At 36.2% G+C, this 18,835-nt stretch overlaps 2 protein-coding genes across 2 annotated transcripts in view; both read left to right on the forward strand.

The window, feature by feature from the left end:
* The window catches only part of LOC144440949 (calcium-activated chloride channel regulator 1-like), a 9,461-nt gene extending 4,285 nt beyond the window's left edge, over nucleotides 1-5,176 (forward strand). Inside the window, exons 5-11 of the mRNA XM_078130466.1 lie at nucleotides 184-408; nucleotides 886-1,185; nucleotides 1,649-1,885; nucleotides 2,346-2,622; nucleotides 3,629-3,799; nucleotides 4,362-4,595; nucleotides 4,713-5,176. Coding sequence (XP_077986592.1) covers nucleotides 184-408; nucleotides 886-1,185; nucleotides 1,649-1,885; nucleotides 2,346-2,622; nucleotides 3,629-3,799; nucleotides 4,362-4,595; nucleotides 4,713-5,176 — 1,908 coding nt within the window. The remainder of the gene's footprint in view (nucleotides 1-183; nucleotides 409-885; nucleotides 1,186-1,648; nucleotides 1,886-2,345; nucleotides 2,623-3,628; nucleotides 3,800-4,361; nucleotides 4,596-4,712) is intronic.
* A 2,453-nt stretch (nucleotides 5,177-7,629) lies between these two features.
* Nucleotides 7,630-18,181, forward strand: LOC144441034 (calcium-activated chloride channel regulator 1-like). Its single transcript, XM_078130585.1, has 11 exons — nucleotides 7,630-7,806; nucleotides 9,751-10,042; nucleotides 10,688-10,983; nucleotides 12,333-12,581; nucleotides 13,027-13,251; nucleotides 14,225-14,524; nucleotides 15,092-15,328; nucleotides 15,644-15,920; nucleotides 16,183-16,353; nucleotides 16,725-16,958; nucleotides 17,658-18,181. The coding sequence occupies exons 1-11, from the start codon at nucleotides 7,630-7,632 to the stop codon at nucleotides 18,179-18,181; spliced, it is 2,982 nt and encodes a 993-aa protein (XP_077986711.1).
* Nucleotides 18,182-18,835: the final 654 nt, after the last annotated feature.

An 18,835-nucleotide genomic window follows, 5' to 3' on the forward strand; every position in this document is an offset into this window, starting at 1 on the left:
GTGGTCTCGTTGCTACTAACAACAAATATATATGATTATTTAAATTACACGTAAATTGGTGCCTTCCAAATCGCCCTCCCCTTTAATACTCTCTCCGCCCTAAGGTCGGCAATAATGATCAGTCTAAAAAGACAGCCAGATTTATAATACGATTTATGTGTCATTTGTTGTATTACCTACTAGTACAACAGAATAGAGCTACAACACCAGGCAGCTAGTAGATACATCGGAAACACTCTACCCCTCAATAGCTGGGTTGGCATTGTCGACTTTGGAACAACCGCAAAAACACTCGCTCCACTGACAAAGATCGTTGACGAGAAAACAAGAGAAGACCTTATCAACCTGTTACCAACAACAACGAGTGGTTCAACTTGCATCGGTTGTGGGCTGAAAGAAGGTATTGAGGTAAAGTATGGAAAATACTATATTTCAGTATGATGTGGAAATTTGGTGATATTTCAAACGTCTGTTTCCGTCGTCTGTTTGCATAGAAAGGTGTTACATTTAATTTGTGACGAGAGACGTTGGAGAGTTTATGCTGTGATTTCCAACATTGAAACAAATACAAAATGTATAAATGAAATAAAGATTCATAACAACGAGGTACTTTCACCTGCACGACAAGGAAAACTGGTCCACTAAGCTCCTGGCCACTCTTATCAAACGTGGAAAGTATTCTTGATTTTCTAGATTATTTGTCTAGCTTAAACATAAACGGAGGGTTTCAATGTCAGCACGGTCTGTGGTTTAAGAATCAAGTCATTCTTTGTTGTCAATTAGAATATATGTATATCATGATTTGGCAAGTTTTAGATTATAATTCAACATTGCACACATTTTGAATATCACTCTTTGGACAACAATCTATTGTTAATTTGGTAGGTTTTAGAAAAGAGTCCATTTGGATATGCAGCCGGTGGCATAATTTTCCTGACCACAGATGGAGAAGAGAATGTGTCCCCATATATTGATGACGTCTTACCCGTACTAACAGCAAAAGAAGTTATTGTAGATACGTTGGCATTCAGCGAAGATGCCGATCCTAAACTGGTCGAACTGTCTGATGAGACTGGTGGACGAGCTTGTTGGTATTCAGAAGGTGACGATTCTACAGCTCTACATGACTGTTTTACGGCATCAGTAACAGAAAGGACAAGTTCTAGTACGGAAACACCAGTACAGGTAAAAAAAAGAAGAAGCTACATCTAGGCATAAATATCTTAATTCGAAAGAATTGAATACATAGGTTTTGCAGACCATTATTGACACGTACTGTTGCAACATGCAAATGTTATGAAACATTAGAGAAGCTATAGAAATATATATATAAAAACATTTTCTTAAAATGAGCTTCGTACTTCATAACCGTGGATAGATATCTTTCAAGTCACTCTATTTCTTCACTGATTATTGGTTAGTTTCGTTTCATGACCAGTTCCTAGTTCTTAAGGTCATTAACATTTTGAGAAAAAAAAATCTTTTCATAGAACATTTTATCTAACAATATCTTTATATTTTCGTTAGTTTCTTCCTAACACCTACACGTCTATTTATGACGATAGCTGTAAGTATTTCAGAATGTCCAAAAGGATGGATTGCTTTTTACAATTGCATGACATGTGTGTGTTTACCGATCATCTTATAGCTTGCAAGCTACAAGACCACTATAGCTGGACTGACAACGGAAACATTCACCATCTACATAGACTCCACTATTGGTAGAGACACAACTTTCTTTTTCTTCTGGGATTTCAGTAGTAGTCATGAGGTTGACGTCATCATAACTCGACCTGACGGTACAACTATTGGCAGTACTGATCCTCAATATAACAGTGATACTGACAGTCGATCTATTTATATCAAGATTGAAGATATTGCTGAGGTAATACACGTCTAAACTGTGCAGTTGTATAGTGATGAATATCCTGTCCATCACAGTTGTGGTGGTAATTCTTCAATTACAAGGACGTTTTTTCATACTATTGTCTTTAACAAAAAGTTGGTAACTCCAAACGGCAACACTGTTTTCAAAATAATTTCAATACGCAATGTTTTAGAACAGAAAAACAAACGAAACTGTAGTTGTCAAAATGTATCCAAGTACATGTAAACCGTTTGCTGTTAGATTCAATTCGTCACACGTCGTAGGCCACAATTCGTGTCTCTATAGAGCTTTCGTGGTTTTAGATGACATTTTGAATGCTATAATGGTAACCACTGTATCTGCTATTATAATAATGGGGTAACCACAGGAATCTGTAAATATAAATTGTTATGATTTTTTGCGATTTCACTCATAGTGCTAAGTTTCGAACTACTATGCATAATTTCTCCATTTTCAGGTAGGAACATGGGTTTACCAAATCTACAACCCTAGCACGTCTAGTCAGGTAGTGGAGGTGTCTGTTGATTCCAAATCAATAGATTCTTCAACCCATCCAATACGACTGAGTTCCAATCCAAGTACAGACTATGTGACTGAATCACCGCCCATGGCGATAATCTATGCAGACTTGAATCAGGGATACAGTCCTGTTCTGGATGCGAAAGTGGTTGCTGCAGTAGAGAGACCAAGTCCTCACAGTGTTGTTGATGTACTACTCTTTGACACTGGAACAGGTACTGTACAGTTAAACTTTACTCAGCAACTATAGTAAACCAACATTGCTGATGCTACACTATCTCACTATCGAAAACTTTGGCGATTGTATTTCATGGCAATTTAATAACATTTTCAGATGAATTGTCAACAGTTAAACATACGCTAAATACTACCAGATTTAAACTGAATGCCTCCCGTAAGGGAATCACTAATTATGCAAATAACTCATTAAACTAAAAAAAACTATGGTAACAGGCTTTGTTTTTTGGACAAGCGTGCTTTCTTAGGTTAATGTATGTAAGAGTGTATGATACTGCTTAATGCAGTCTTAAGATATAGCCTAATTACCGAAAATCATTAATTATGCAAATTATTCATTAACACTGTACGGTGCATCAACAAACTTGATAGGGCATATGTGTTTTCTTATGGTTAACGTATGTACTAAATTATGTTGAATTTGAAGTATGTATTCTTAAGATATAGCCTAATTACCAAAAAATAATTAATTATGCAAATTATTCATTAACGCTGTAAGATACATCAACGAATTTTATAGGACAAATGTATCTTGTTATGTTTAACGAATATACTAAATTATATTGAAACTGAAGTATGCAGTCTTAAGATATTGCATAATTAGTTGATTTCATTAATATGCAAATTTCTCTAATTAAACTTTAATAGATCTGGCTCAAAACCTAATCAGGTCTAGCTATTACCCTAAAGATTATATATCCCAAATTTCATTACAATTGAGCCAGCCAATTTTTAGAAAATGATGACACAGACACACAGACAGACAGACAGACAGACAGACAGACAGACAGACAGACAGACAGACAGAAAGACAGACAGACATACACACAGACATACATTCCCCTTTTAATACCTCCCGTACCCTTACGGGAGGTAAAAATGAGCATCATGTGCAACAAACGCTTGATTTTGTCGTTTCACCACAACTAATAAAGTCAGAGTCTATACAATTTCTGAAGAGGCCTGATTACTATCCTTTAACAGGTGCTGATATCAAGAAAGATGACGGGGTATATTCTGGTTACTTTGTTGACTTTATTGAAGCCAGCTGTTCAACTGAATGTCGATATAGCATTCAAGTAACTGCTGATGATACAGATGAAACTGCTCAGATAAGAATGACGAGTAAAGTTGGTGCAATGCCTAGGAACTATAGTAAGTAAATACATCAAAACTTGTATGTTTTGTCTACTTGATTTAGATTACTCTTCTCTAAGGTCCTAAACTACGTGCACACAAATGGTGTAGTCACATTTTATTCATTTCATGTGATATGTTTACTTTAAACCCCAATAAACCATACATTTGGCCTTTGAAGTCAGATTTGAATTAACAGGCCTATATCACTTGAACAATGTCCTAGAAACCATCACAAGATCATATATAACTGTCGCTGAAGTTTTATTATCTTGATCTTATAAAAGATCGCCTTTGTTACTATTGAAAATCTCGGTTAAGCATACCTTGTTATGCATTATGTGTACAGGGAGATATCCACGGCTAAAAAATGAACGGTTGAACAATTCTGCATTTGGAATACCTTAAACTTTTGCCTTAACCTGTGATTCCTTCTAGAGCTCCAGTTTGTAAGCTAAAATTAAGAATTACCACATAGGTGTCATTTCAGATAAATCGGTTTAAGCAATATCTAAAAGAAAAACTATTCAAAAATATTATTACTCGTGTCAATAGTATGATTAAATTTCACTTTCCCTAGCTGTGATTCCAAGAAAGGAAGGTGGCGTACCAATCGGTGATTTCAACAGAGTTGTCCAAGGTGGTTTGATCCAAGTCGATGACGCAGTTGACTACGTAGACTGGAGTGACCCCAACGATGACCCATTTCAACCAGCACGTATCACAGACTTACGTGTGATCGACACATCGTATGACAATGCAACTGTCACCCTTCAATGGACTGCAACTGGTGATGATATTGACAAGGGAACAGGTATGAATAGCATCACTCATCATTGTCAACAAAACTTACAAATTTAATGATTTCAGAAAAAATCTAAACACCAGCCAAAATTCACATCCGCAATGTAATATTTTGTTTCTTTGACAGCATCTATGTATGATCTTCGATATGATACCGACTTCTGGAAAGTTTTAAACAACGTCGATGGCTGTGAGCAGTTAACCAATGCTAACCTCACTAATGGTACCCTAACTGATCCCAAGGAAAGTGGTCAAACGGAAACAATCATCTCAATACTACCCTCAAGTGGCCCGGGATTTACATACTACTTTTCCATCCGTGCTATTGATGACGTGGGCAATATGGGAGAAAGTTCAATTATTGCCCAGACGACCATTGTACCCGGAGTAACTGACACAGCAACTCTTGCCCAACCCAAATGGTGGCAACTTGTGATACTGTTGACCACTGTTTTCATTATGATTGTCGCAGTGGTGGGCATCGCCATTGGACTATATATGCACTACAAGAAAAAGAAGATGGCCAAAGTAGTACCGAGTAACACAACTGATGAAATGGCACCAGTACAAATGGCAGATTTAGATGTGTAGTACTAGTATTGATATTATCATGAAGGCATCCGTAACAATCACTCCATGAATGACAGCAGAGAGATCATTCTATTCGAATTATATATTCAATCTTTTTTGAATTGATAAAATGCCTGTAAATATATTTAAGCATAACTCGGGTACGATCTTTACACCTTACTGGTACATTATGGTCTTCAATAGCCAATATTTTTCGTTTTGGACAATTTTTAGTCTCCGAATTTGATGACTCTTACTTGTATCATTCCTATATATATGGCCAAAGAGCTTTTTCTGTTTGTGCTCCTGCTTTGTGGAACCTTTTGCCCCTAGAAACTCGCACCGCCGAAACGGTTGATTGTTTTAAACGCAGTTTGAAGACACATCTTTTTGTGCAATATTTCTGTTAAACCCACATTTTACAGGTACATTCATATTATTTTCCCAAGGCTTTTAATATTCGATCTTATTCGTAATTGGACATGAATTCTGTTTTGATTTTTTGCGCTTGACTATTTTTGATATGTTCTTACCCTGATCTCTTTTTATCAGTATTGATTGCATTTTAATTCCCTTTGTTTCATGAACATTAATTATGTGGGTTTTTTGTTTTTGTGTTTTACTTTGTTGTGTACAATGCACTGGGACGTATGTGTAGTGCATTCTTTAAGAATTAAAATAATAATAAATAATAATAATAATAGTGGTGGTTATAATGTTGAATTTCATCGAGCAGACTTACTTCATTACGGTAGATCACTGTAAGTTAGATTTAATAAAATTCTCACAGGAGTTATTTCTGTCGATCACAACTAATAAGCCCATAAGATAAACTTAAAAGTTATCATGAACAATAATTCTGCATCTTGTATTACACTGAAACCTGCTCGGTAAACGCAAGACGAATAGCGGTTCAGTTGTTCCAAAGTAGGGCATGGTGTGAGTGTGCCTTCATGAATTTATGCATTTTTGTCAAGCTTGTCTGTTAAGTTTGAAATACCATTGATGTTGACATCGGTTTGCAGACCAGGTGTATACGTGTTGGTGAGGGGTATTGAATTGATCGTTAAAGATAGACTGTTTATCATAATTGATGAAGGGAACAGTAACATAATGTTGATTAGATTAATATAATTATAAATGATTGAATGTCATATTGAGAAAACATGAACATGAAGCTATGTTGGAAGTTAGGAATATATATAGGTCACCATTATCACGTCTGACATTTATCTTTTTGTACTTAACTTGATTGGTAGGTTGTGGCACAAATCCATACAGGCGCCGTAGCCAAGTGTATATTATTGATTCGAATACTCAGGTGCGGGTATAGTATAGCACTGTGACCATCTCGAGCTAGTTGATGGTCTGTGATCTAGCATATGATAGGTACATATAAATATACATTGTACATAGCACTTCACTTATCGTATGTTTTGTCAATCACATTTTGATTATGATATTTCATTTCTGCATTGCCCGGATCATAAGGTCATAAGGTCATTGATTTTGGATTATTTGTATTGAATAAATGTTATTGATAAAGCAATTATTATTAGAATGACTCTTGTGGTGTGTAATCATGTATAACCGTTTGCTAAATATGGCAAACGATCGATAATCCAGTATACAAATGCACAATTATTTTGCAATCAATTGGGACATCTTCGCTACAAAAAACACAGTTGATCTGTTTTTGTAAATAAAGCTGTATCACTAGGGTGCTGCAGGAATTGAGGAAATAGTACCTATCGGTAGATAGTGACACAGTTGTCAAGTTTGTTAAATGTTTCATTCAAGATATAACATCATCGCCACCAGAAACGGTCATCAATACCAAGCGGTTGAACGATCTCCGTCGTATCATTATCTCGACATCATAATTTCTCATAGCCTATTGGTAATATGTGTACGTTCAAAGTTATCAGTGAGTTACCGTAGATATAATACTGGTAAAATACAATTTATAAATAGACAATGACATACCCATCGAATTGAACCACTTCATTGTCATTTTATGATATCTTTGTAATCAATCACATGACGAAAACGTCACCAAGTCCAAGTAGTCGAACAATGTCCATCGGACTATTCGAACAGCAATTTCCCATTGCTAGATAGCGTTAATGACATTGTTTTAATGAACAGAACAACTTCTAGCCAATCAAAACAAACTACGTAAACCTAATCAGTCTATCTTACCTTTGACTATTGCTTCCAAACAACATTTTATTTTAAAGGAAATGTGTCATCTCGAGGCTTATATCAGCTTCGCAGAAATATTTTAAAATATGCGACAGTATACACAGTATAACAACAATTAAATCTGTGGTGGCTGTAATTTTGAAGTACATCAATTTGCAGACGTGTCAAAACTTGGTATTTCCGCGTTTAGAAATAGACTGATAATCCTTGTGCCCACCAACGCTTTATAAAGGACACCTTGGAGCTCTGTATCCAGATACAGTGGCAACATGACGCACGAATATACACGTCTCCAACTCGGCGCTTTGCTGCTTTTCTGTTCATGTATTGTGTTGGCATCCTCAAGCAGGAACCAAGTTCATCTTGTTAACAATACGTATACTACGCTGTTGATAGCCATCAACGAAAACGTCGACGAAGACTACCGGATAGTTGAGATCCTTCAGGTTAGGATAATATTTTTTTTAAGTGAACCAAATATCATGTTTATAACAGCTAAACGTGATGGGTATTTTGAAGAGAACAAATGGTAAGTTATCAACTAAAATAGTTCGCGATAAATCATATCTAATCACGCATACAATATGCCCAAACAGATTGGAAATTGAAATAATGTTTTACCTATAAACTGATGGAGAAACGTATAAAGTGTACGTGTTGATCACGTAATGGGGTTAAGGGCAACAATATTAACAATGTCAATGATACGTCGTACGTATGCACTCACTTCCTCCTGCTGGCCAAAAATTAAAATACTGGGTATTTAGATGTTGTGCAAACTGAAGAACAATGACAATGGAATCTTTGACAAGCAAATAATGTTGACATTTCTTTAAGCACATGCCATTGGTCACACTTAGCTCAATCTGGAGGTAATTTTACTGTCCCGACGTATCTACATTATCCATCATATGAACGGTAGTCATAAGCTTATTGTCTCCATACACATGGCTTGCCGTATATATGAACTTCGCAAAGTGTCACCACTGAGCCCAATAGGAAAGGTGTCTTTATGTACATATATCTCCAGATTCCTATATTTATGTTTGTGTTTCCATTTAAAACATTCTCTCGAAGTTGTTACATTGCCATCAGATGGCACGGATTCTGTCTGCTGTTTTTTTTATCCTACAATTATTACTTCCTTATGATCGCGTATGAACTTTGGATTGATTAAACTCACAGACAAATCCCTTTATTAGTGTATCTCCGATATGAACAATTGTCAATATGAAGGGCAACGGAGTACTTAACCCAAATCAAACTTTGATACTCATTATTCACTAGTTTATATTATCAATATAACTGTCCTGATTCCGTTATAACGTGCATATTCGTTGCCATGGAGAAATCCCGAGCTCTACCAGTGGAAAATTATATCATTTCCAGTATTTTCTTCATTCAGCAAAAGGAAACACGTAACCTATGGGGTTTTGGGAGTAATTACCCTTAGGTCACGGGTATTTTCCGACTGAATGAAGGGAAGCGTTGGGAATGATATATAATATTATGTAAAGTAGATGAGAATTTTCTTGATGTAGAACGACCAAGGTATTACAAGTTGAACACGTTCAACTTCAAGTTGGGTTGTGCGAGGTCTAATTTTCAGTATTACGCATAGCCAAAATAATTGTACAGGTCAGTTTTACACGTAGAGCTTTGCATGTGGAATTCATCCACAGTGTTTTGAGGACATTCATCCTGAATACTTGATATTGGAATAGTATTTTGATTGGTAATAGTGGCAGGAGCAAGGTGCGCCATGTACGACGGGCGCCCTCACGTACCGACAAGACCGTTGAGGGCGGAGCGACATGACGTATCTTATAGTCTTTGGTATGAGCTAGAGTTACAGTGGTTACATTTAGGTTTGGTCAACGGATGTATAACATTTAAAGAAACACTTACAATTCGTAGTGTAACGAGAAGAAACGTCGCCAAGTAAAGTATGGATATTGCAAATACGAAGGCTAGTATCAAAACGTTTTGTAAATTCCACCTTCTGCCTTGTTACTGCCCGATTAAATGTTAATCTTTACAACACGGTCACCAATGTCGTATTGCCATTTTTAACCGGTTTTATTTTGGATAGGTGAACGAATGACGGATATTCAAGGTATAATGCAAGGACTATAAAGAATAAAGTCATGTTTATACATATCAATCGGCTGTTATCAATATTGTTTTCATGGCGATTTCAGTTTCCGGTTGCACTAAGGGAAGAAATAATATTGGGGATAAAATTATTGGGGAGGGGAATCATAGGATGTCTAGATGAATAATATTCCTCCTAGCACCTTATGAAAAAAATTATCAATCAAAATGAGGGTAAATACTGAGTAATCAATAATGCTAGTAACACTTACAATAATGTTTCACTTAAAATACAGGATTTATATAGAGAGGCATCCGAAAAATTATATCAAGCTACCTTACACCGGGCGGCTTACGGCGAAATCACCATTTTAATCCCTAAAACATGGAGTGATAACATTACAATGGAGAGAGCTACTACAGAAACATTCGACAATGCCAACGTGATCGTTGACAATAATTCAAGAAAAGACGATACACCATACGCAAAACAGAGTCGACCATGTGGGGAGAAGGCCGAGTACTTGCATTTGACTCCACAGTGGATTGTTGATAGAGAATGGTCAGAAGAACATTATGGCGAATCAAGTAAGTATATATAAATATAAATATATAATATACTACAATTATATATAAATATTTGCTTTAAACTTGGGTAATATCTTTAGTGGTCTGAGGTTATTTTAAATCCCTGGAATTATCTTCAGTGTGGTAGAATAAACATCCACGTATAGATTTGGAGTGAACGGGTGACGCGTGGCGGTTACACAGATGTTGCCGTTATCGCTCTCCTATGATACTTAGAGATGAAAAAGACCTACTTTTCCATATATTTTTACCCATTTTTTAACTAGCTTAGAATTGCTTTCAAGCGCCATTCAACCGTTTAAAGTTATCATCGCATATGTTACATGGTAAACTCAAGGATTCCACTGGCTTCTGGCGATATATAAGGCAACGAGCAGTATATAAGCTGATGTAGTCGATGAGGGCGCACCGCACAATACGATAGGACAACTACTCGTACTTGGGATCATTCCCATCACAGTGTGGCTGTATGGACAAAGTAAATGTAAATAAGTTCAGATAATGTAGTAAGGTACTAGGTTAGTCGAACTCTGAGAATATCTGTGAAAACAGACAGACAAAACAATAACAATCTTGATAATCAAAATTATAATAATTACATAATCCTCCATATCTACACACCTTTTATCATTGTTAACCTTTCAGGTAAAGTGCTAGTCAAAGAGTGGGGCCACTTGCAGTGGGGTTTATTTGAAGAGTACCCTACGGACATAAATAGCACATACTATACGGATTCGAATGGTGTAGTTACAGCAACTCGATGTTCAGATGCTATTACAGGGCAATCATATGATAATACGACATGTCATGACCGCCATGGATGTGAGCGTTGTAATACTGATCCTGAATCTGGAGTGATACCCCACGAATGGTGTGTGTTTGTTCCCGATGAACCAAACGAAGGGACGGGGTCTTTAATGTACACAACGTTTCTCGAATCTGTGAGTATCCGACGATGTTTGAAAAACGTATAAAACCCGATGAATACTTTCCACACAGTAAGGACAAAAATAAAGGAAAATTTGTGTTTCATCGTGTTCTCTTGCACATTTGCCCCTGCATATCACATTCAGATCATTTCACACAACTTTGAAGCAATTATAAATAGCAAGCTTTTGTGGTCTTCTGTTTTATTTGGATTACCCTTTCTCGCGTCTACTATCGCAAAAGAGCAATGTACTGTATGTATGTATGTATGTATGTATGTATGTATGTATGTATGTATGTATGTGTTACACCCAATTCGTGAAACTGCCCAATTCATGAAATGTGCATGTAACCTTGCAATTGCCCACATCATGGAATGGTCAACCTTATGCAAATGATGGTATGAGAGTACGATCTAAAAGGGACGAAATTAAATTTTTTGGGCAAGAGTTTTGAACTGGGGTGTTGATTATCGAACTCTATTAAAAACACAAACTACACTGAATTATAATAAAATAAGAACTGTGAAGTGATGAGTTTGTAAATACATGATAATAAAGTTGTTTGATTGTTATTCTTTTTGTGTGTGTCCTATAAAAGATGCCCATTTCATGTACTGGGCATATCTTACCATACCCACTTCATAACCTGAGCAGTATGATTACCTATTTCATGTAGCTGCTCCTAGATTGTGGAATTCCCTTGACCCTACTCTTCGCAATGCACCTTCTCTGTCTCCTTTTAAAACAAACCTAAAAACGCACCTATTTCGGAAAGCATACTTTTCCAGTGGGGCACAGTGAAAGTTTGTTTGTTTCATAGAATATTGCAGTTTTGTGTAACTTCAAATTCTAAAGTTTTATTTTTAGAATTTAAGTTTTTTTTTTATTGGGTTAATTGTTTGTGTGAAGCGCATTGAGATTTTATTTGATTATGTAATGCGCTATAAAAGAAATAAATATTATTATTATTATTATTATTATTATTATTATTATTATTATTATTATTATTATTATTATTATTATGAATTGGGCAAAGTTACCTACCCATTTCATGAATTGGGCAATTGTACAGATTGGATGTAACATATGTATGTATGTATGTATGTATGTATGCATGTATTAACATGTATGTATGTATGTATAAACAAACTGCACAAAATGCATGTAACAATTACAAGTATTATAAACAATTACAGTAAAGGCAAGAGGAGACGTATTTCAGTAAAAGTTGAACTCGTTTTCTGTATAATAATGCCAGCTGATAAGGCGATATACATTTACAATCAAATGAACAATCTAGCAATTTATCTGTAATCTTAATAAACCTCCTTGAACTTTGTTTTGTTTCCATATTTTTGTAGGTTGTCCACTTCTGCCATAACGAATCCAATGGTGACCCTAATGCACTGCACAACGAGTTAGCACCGACTGAACAAAACAATCAGTGTCAACGCAAAAGCGCATGGAATGTTATGTTAGAATCGGTGGATTTTGTCAACAAAAGCAATCTTCCGATTGATGGATTGAACACGACACCGACATTTAAAGTAGTCAAGGAAACTGAATTCAGAGTTGTCCTTGTAATGGATGTATCAGGAAGTATGGGTTCAGTAAGTTTTATTAAAATCAATTTTGAAAACATATTTCGCAATTCATGTAAAGATTGTTAGCATCACCTCCAGCGTTCAGCAGAGACAGAGGAACTATCCATCGATCAAATATAATGTTTAGTAATACACAACACATCAAAGTATGTGTCTAACAGTATCGACAATACAAACACGTTTATCTGAACCCTTCAACGGAAACATGTAGTTACTCATTTCGACAAAGTTGATCTTTGACCTCTGAAACACTGTAAAAATGCCGTAGTGTGGTTCAGTCGAAGAATTGTCCATATTACATTTTCTTCAGCTAAAAATTATCACAAAGAGGAGTCATGTTCATTCACATTTTATAGACAGACCTCGAAAACTTATTTTGTTATGTTGAAGGTAGAAATGATAAATTAATGGTGTATTTATCCTATGGTACTATATTTCTGTTATTACTCAGTACAACAGAATAGACGATCAACATCGAGCAGCTAGTAGATACATAGGATATACACTACCTCTCAACAGCTGGGTTGGCATTGTTGAATTTGCAACAGCATCCGCAAGACTCGCCCCACTAACAAAGATTGTCAATAATCGCACAAGAGAAGAGTTGGTCAATCTGTTACCGACAAGAGCATCTGGTAGCACTTGCATTGGTTGCGGATTGGAAGAAGGCATTGAGGTAAAGCATGGAAAATACCCTTGATATCTATACATTTGGTCAAGAGAGGAAGCTCAATTATTTCATGTATTTCTTCATAATAAATTAGGATAAATTGTGCCATTTTCACACTTTTTTGGATGGGCTCATGTTGTAGCGAATGTTCAATAAACTATACACTACATTCAAAGTCATTCTCACACCAAGAATACATGATCACTTTAATAGGAATAGCTCAACAGACCGAGGAGGTGGTATCCTTTTTCTTTCTGCGTGTCCAAACTTAACTTTCAGAGAAATGCTTACACGTTTTTTCTATTTTAATCAATAATGTCACAATGTCTTCTATATGATTGGATGCAAGTAAACAATGACGTCATCGTGCTATTTATGATAATTTCGTTTACAATGCGATCGTCAACGAAATTCTAACTTCCAACTACTTTCCTTTCTATTGTGTGACGAGGCAATACGATTATTTTCACTCTCAATTGATCACAGTATGCCAATGCCTAGTTTTCTTGTCGGAAAACCGATTAGAGCCACGACGGTTAAAACTAGTTGTCCGGTAGCGCAATTTCAGAAGTGAATTTAATATATTTTTAGACATTGACAAAGTGACGAAGTTGCCGAAATAATAAATATTGAAATATTGGTCAGTGACTGTTTAGTAGCTTAGAGCATCGTGGATTTCTAATATATATAAATGGTATCATAACATACTTCGTGACCTATTTGCATAATTAATCTTATTGCATCATCATTGATGACTGAGAAATTTCACCTAACTTGTTGAATATATTAATGATCTTGTGATATGTATACATCCTAATGTCATGGGGCGAGATTGCTTTCATATCATTTATGTTTTAGGTGAATCATTGCAGAGGTTTTAGTCCACTGAGCCATTGTACATAGAGAATGATAGTAATTAGGTGTTACCGACAATTTTATATCTTTGGCTATTTATCCACCTTTATCATGTTTTTGTTAGGTTCTTGAAAACAGCACATTTGGCTATGCAGCTGGTGGTATTATTTTCCTGACCACAGACGGAGAAGAGAATAAGTACCCATATATTGATGACGTCTTACCCGAACTAATAGCCAAAGAAGTTATTGTGGATACATTGGCATTCAGTGATGATGCCGATCCTAAACTGGTCGAACTGTCTGATGAGACGGGTGGAAGAGCTTGTTGGTATTCAGAAGGTGATGATTCTACAGCCCTGCATGACTGTTTTACAGCATCAGTAACAGAAAGGACAAGTTCTAGTACGGAAACACCTGTACAGGTAAATGATGATTGTACATTTTAAAAAAAAGGTTGCACAAATCACACATTGTCACCTGTTGGACTCATCCCTTGCGACTCTTGTTGAATACTAATTCCGGAGCAGTTTGCCAAATTGATTGGCTCTCTCACCCTGTCTTAGTTTCCCTGCTGTGGTCAAAGAGACATCATGACTGTTTAATTTGATATTCAGTTCGCATTTAGACTATACTGAAACTTTTTGTTTTCGTGTGCAGCTATCGAAAACGACGAAACCTATACAAAAACGAGACGATTTATAGAAAGCGGCGTAAACAGTTGCGTTTTCATTTGAAAATGAATCTAGTCATGTCATTATGACGTGTCGATTCAAAAAAGTCTATCTTTAGGACTAGGGTAAAGTGGTCGATATTATAGGTATTATTTGTACCATTAAATAATTGATTTTCACCACAATGTGATCAATGATATATAACTGTCCATTAAGTTGTTGTTACTGTTGTTGTCTATAAGTAATTAAAACCTCTGAAACTTCCCCTCGTGTTAATATTTGATGACTTATTTACACACTAATTATTTGTTATTTTAGCTTGCGAGTTACAAGACTACTATAGCCGGCCTTGGAACTGAAACATCCACCATCTACATAGATTCCAGTATTGGGAGAGACACCATCTTCTTTTTCTTCTGGGATTTTAGTAGTAGTCATGAGGTTGACGTCATTATAACTCGACCTGACGGTACAACTATTGATAGTACTGATCCTCAATATAACAGTGATGCAACCACACGATCAATATATGTTAAGATTGATGGTATCGCTGAGGTATGTTTATCTTCAATATCATTCCCATGTTATAGCCATATATCTCGTGGCATAACACGGGTTCCCACATGATCAGAATTGCAATTTATCTGTACCTACATATGACAAACTTTGTAGGTGAACACCACTTTTCATAGTAAAATATAATCGATAATAAAGAAATGATTAACAGAATCCCTTGACGCCTTTGCAGCATTCCTGATGTACTAGGTGTGCTTATATATATTTCCACAGTTACAGAGAACAGCTTGATCTCTTTGGCAAAACAGGTCGATCGATTTTCATTGACAATGTTTTGGTGATTACCCTTTACAGGCAGGAGAATGGACTTATCAAATCTACAACCCTGGCACGTCTAGTCAGGTAGTGGAGGTGTCTGTTGATTCCAAATCAATAGATCCTTCAATCCATCCAATACGACTGAGTTCCAACCCAAGTACAGACTATGTGACTGAATCACCACCGATGGCGATAATCTATGCCGATGTGTATCAGGGATACAGTGCTGTTCTTGGGGCCAATGTTATTGCTACAGTAGAGAGACCAAGTCCTCACGGTGTTGTTGATGTACAACTATTTGACACTGGAACAGGTATTGTAAAGTAATCAAGTTTTAATACACACACATTTTAAGGGTTCCGTGCATTTATATACTACTAGCTAAATGTTATCGATCTAACCCATTATAAGGCTTGTGTACTACTTGAGACACTGTTAGCACTGTGGCATCTGTGGTCATTTTTCTTTGAAAACAAGCTTTGTTCTCTTACTTCTCAACTATAGTGTATTCTACTTTAAAAAATACTATAACGTTACGCCTTCCTCATGAATATTGATATGACTATCGTTAACAGGTGCTGATATCAAGAAAAATGACGGGGTATATTCTGGTTACTTTGTTGACTTTATTGAATCCAGCTGTTCAACTGAATGTCGATATAGCATTCAAGTCAATGCAGATAATGAAGATGATACTGCCCAGATAAGAATGTTGAGTAGAGTTGGTGCCATGCCTAGAAATTATGGTAAGTGGATGTTGTAATGTAGCTGCATACCCATTTATTTGAGATGACAACTTCATTCTGTTTGTAATTATATCGTTCGATATTAGTCGTATAGTTAGTTGTACACATTTTCTCAGAAATATCCACGACACACACTACCTTGGTCAAAACACGCAAGCTAAAATATGAACATTCACACCTTATAAGCGAATCACTCTTACTCCACTTTACTATCCCTTAGTTGTGTTTCAATCTAGATTTAATATTTTTAGCAATTAAATTTGTATTAACCCCCTTCCCCCGGTAAGTTGAACCCTTGGCCTATCAAGTGAAGTCCGTAACCCCCGAAATCGCGTAATATATTTTTATGATCTTATTCTCTCCTTATATAGCTCTTATACCGAGAACACAAGATGGTGTCCCTATCGGTGATTTCAACAGAGTTGTCCAAGGCGGTATGATCCAAGTCGATGACGCAGTTGACTACGTAGATTGGAGTGACCCCAACGATGACCCCTTTCCACCAGCACGTATCACAGACGTGCGTGTTATCGATACATCGTATGACGATGCAACTGTCACCCTTCAATGGACGGCAACGGGTGACGATATGGACAAGGGAACAGGTATTGCTATCATCATCCACTCCATCCAATATTCATTCGCATTGCAAATTTGTCAACACAAAATAATTAAACATTTCTTTAAAAAAATTAAGTATTGCATTCTCTAGAAATCATCGTAATTCTAATAGTGTGATTAGAAATTGTGATTTGAGTTGAAAGTTTTGTTGGCAATGTCCTATCAAGCTAGAACTTAGCTAGACACATGATCAACGAATCGTTTGTTAAGGCAGCTGTATGTGTTGGACACGAATTGAAGATACATCCTTTCTTTTAAGGGAATATTTGACGACTGTCAATCCAATAAGCCTACAATACCATACCTCCATCACGGAAAATGATGAGTATATACTGCCACAAATGTTTTGCCGTCTTCGTATCTCAGTTCTGTAACCGTGTCGGATTTTGTAGTGTCAGCTTGAAGACATTTGTCTGAAAGGAATACACCTGTGTATTCTGAAGTGTCATTAAGACTTCCCTTTAATTAATACTTCTCTATATCTTAATTACAAGATTAGCTATTCCTATGGTCTGTCGATATGTTATTTCGTTTATCAGATAAAGTGCATCAGGTATGCAGTCGTCTGATACAGTGATCAGTGGTGCGTGTAATACAACTTGGTTTGATAATTTAAGTGATATGAGCCAAATAACAAATGAAATTTGAGCGAAATTCTGACATTGTTGTCTTTTAATTAACAGCACATCTGTACGATCTCCGGTATAATACAGACTTCAATCAAATCTTTTACAACTTTGATAGTTGTAATCAGTTAACCGACGCCGACCTTGTTGATGGCACTCTGTCTGATCCAAGGGAAAGTGGTCAAACTGAAACAGTAACAACAACACTGCCCTCAAGTGGTCCAGGATTTACATATTATTTCTCCATCCGGGCTATTGATGACGTTGGCAATGTTGGTGAAAGTTCTAATATTGCCCAGACTACTATTGTAGCCGCTGTACCCCCAGCATCAACAAGTACAACCATTCCCGGACCGACAACCGGTGCTTCTACAATTCACAGTCAGCAACCTATTCCAAACAGTGTAGAAGGATGGCAAATTGCTGTTGTGTTGGCTTGTGTTGCTACTGCAGTTCTAGTTGGTGCTATCATCTGTATACTGTATTACAAGAAAATGAAGATGGCTGCCAAAGTTTTACCATTACAGACAACATCCTCACAAACTCTGTCGCAGATGCCACCAGAAGAATTAAAAGTATAGTTGTATAGTAATTCCTTTGCTTGCAGCATGTCAGTGTATTTAGCACAGTTACCTTTTTTTTGACGATGAAAATGTAAAATACTTCACCAGTTTTTAAAGACAAAAGTCACATTTTAATTTTAATTATTTTTCAAACTACGCGACTTTGGCGAATATTTCCCAAGGACATCTTTTACCCCCTGTTAGTACAATCTATGATGCATTTTTTCATTCATGTAAATAAAACACTCAGTGTCTAATGCCGTAATGGTATATGGTGAATTAACCTCCATAACTGTCAAACATTGAAATTTGACTCACGTTTCATCTTTAACAGAACCTGTGATTAAATCACTACCAGGGGCAATATATGTTGTAATATAGTATTCCCGTTATATACCTATATATGGCAACTTTATCTGGTCCTGTAGAAACAACATGTAAAATATATATGCACTTTTTTGTTATGTCAATTATCTCAAATATGTCGTGTAATATTTCATAGGGAGACGCATGGTGTGTAATTTTTGTAATGATTTTGAACTCTTGTGGTTTTTAAAAAATGTGTCGCATGAGTCGTAATACATGTAGACAATTACAATTCACCACATTGAAGGTTCGAATTCGATGACTTTATTGTATTAGACATTTAAGTTTACTTATTGTAGTTAGTTC

This window comes from Glandiceps talaboti, chromosome 1 (assembly GCF_964340395.1).
Source record: "Glandiceps talaboti chromosome 1, keGlaTala1.1, whole genome shotgun sequence".
Classification (NCBI taxonomy): domain Eukaryota; kingdom Metazoa; phylum Hemichordata; class Enteropneusta; family Spengelidae; genus Glandiceps; species Glandiceps talaboti.

Excerpts from the sequence above, each read along its gene's own strand:
- LOC144441034 (XM_078130585.1), top strand. The coding sequence starts at position 7,630 with ATGACGCACGAATATACACGTCTCCAACTCGGCGCTTTGCTGCTTTTC. Across the intron at positions 7,807-9,750 it reads GGATAGTTGAGATCCTTCAG|GATTTATATAGAGAGGCATC; the intron begins GTTAGGATAATA and ends CTTAAAATACAG. Across the intron at positions 10,043-10,687 it reads AGAACATTATGGCGAATCAA|GTAAAGTGCTAGTCAAAGAG; the intron begins GTAAGTATATAT and ends TTAACCTTTCAG.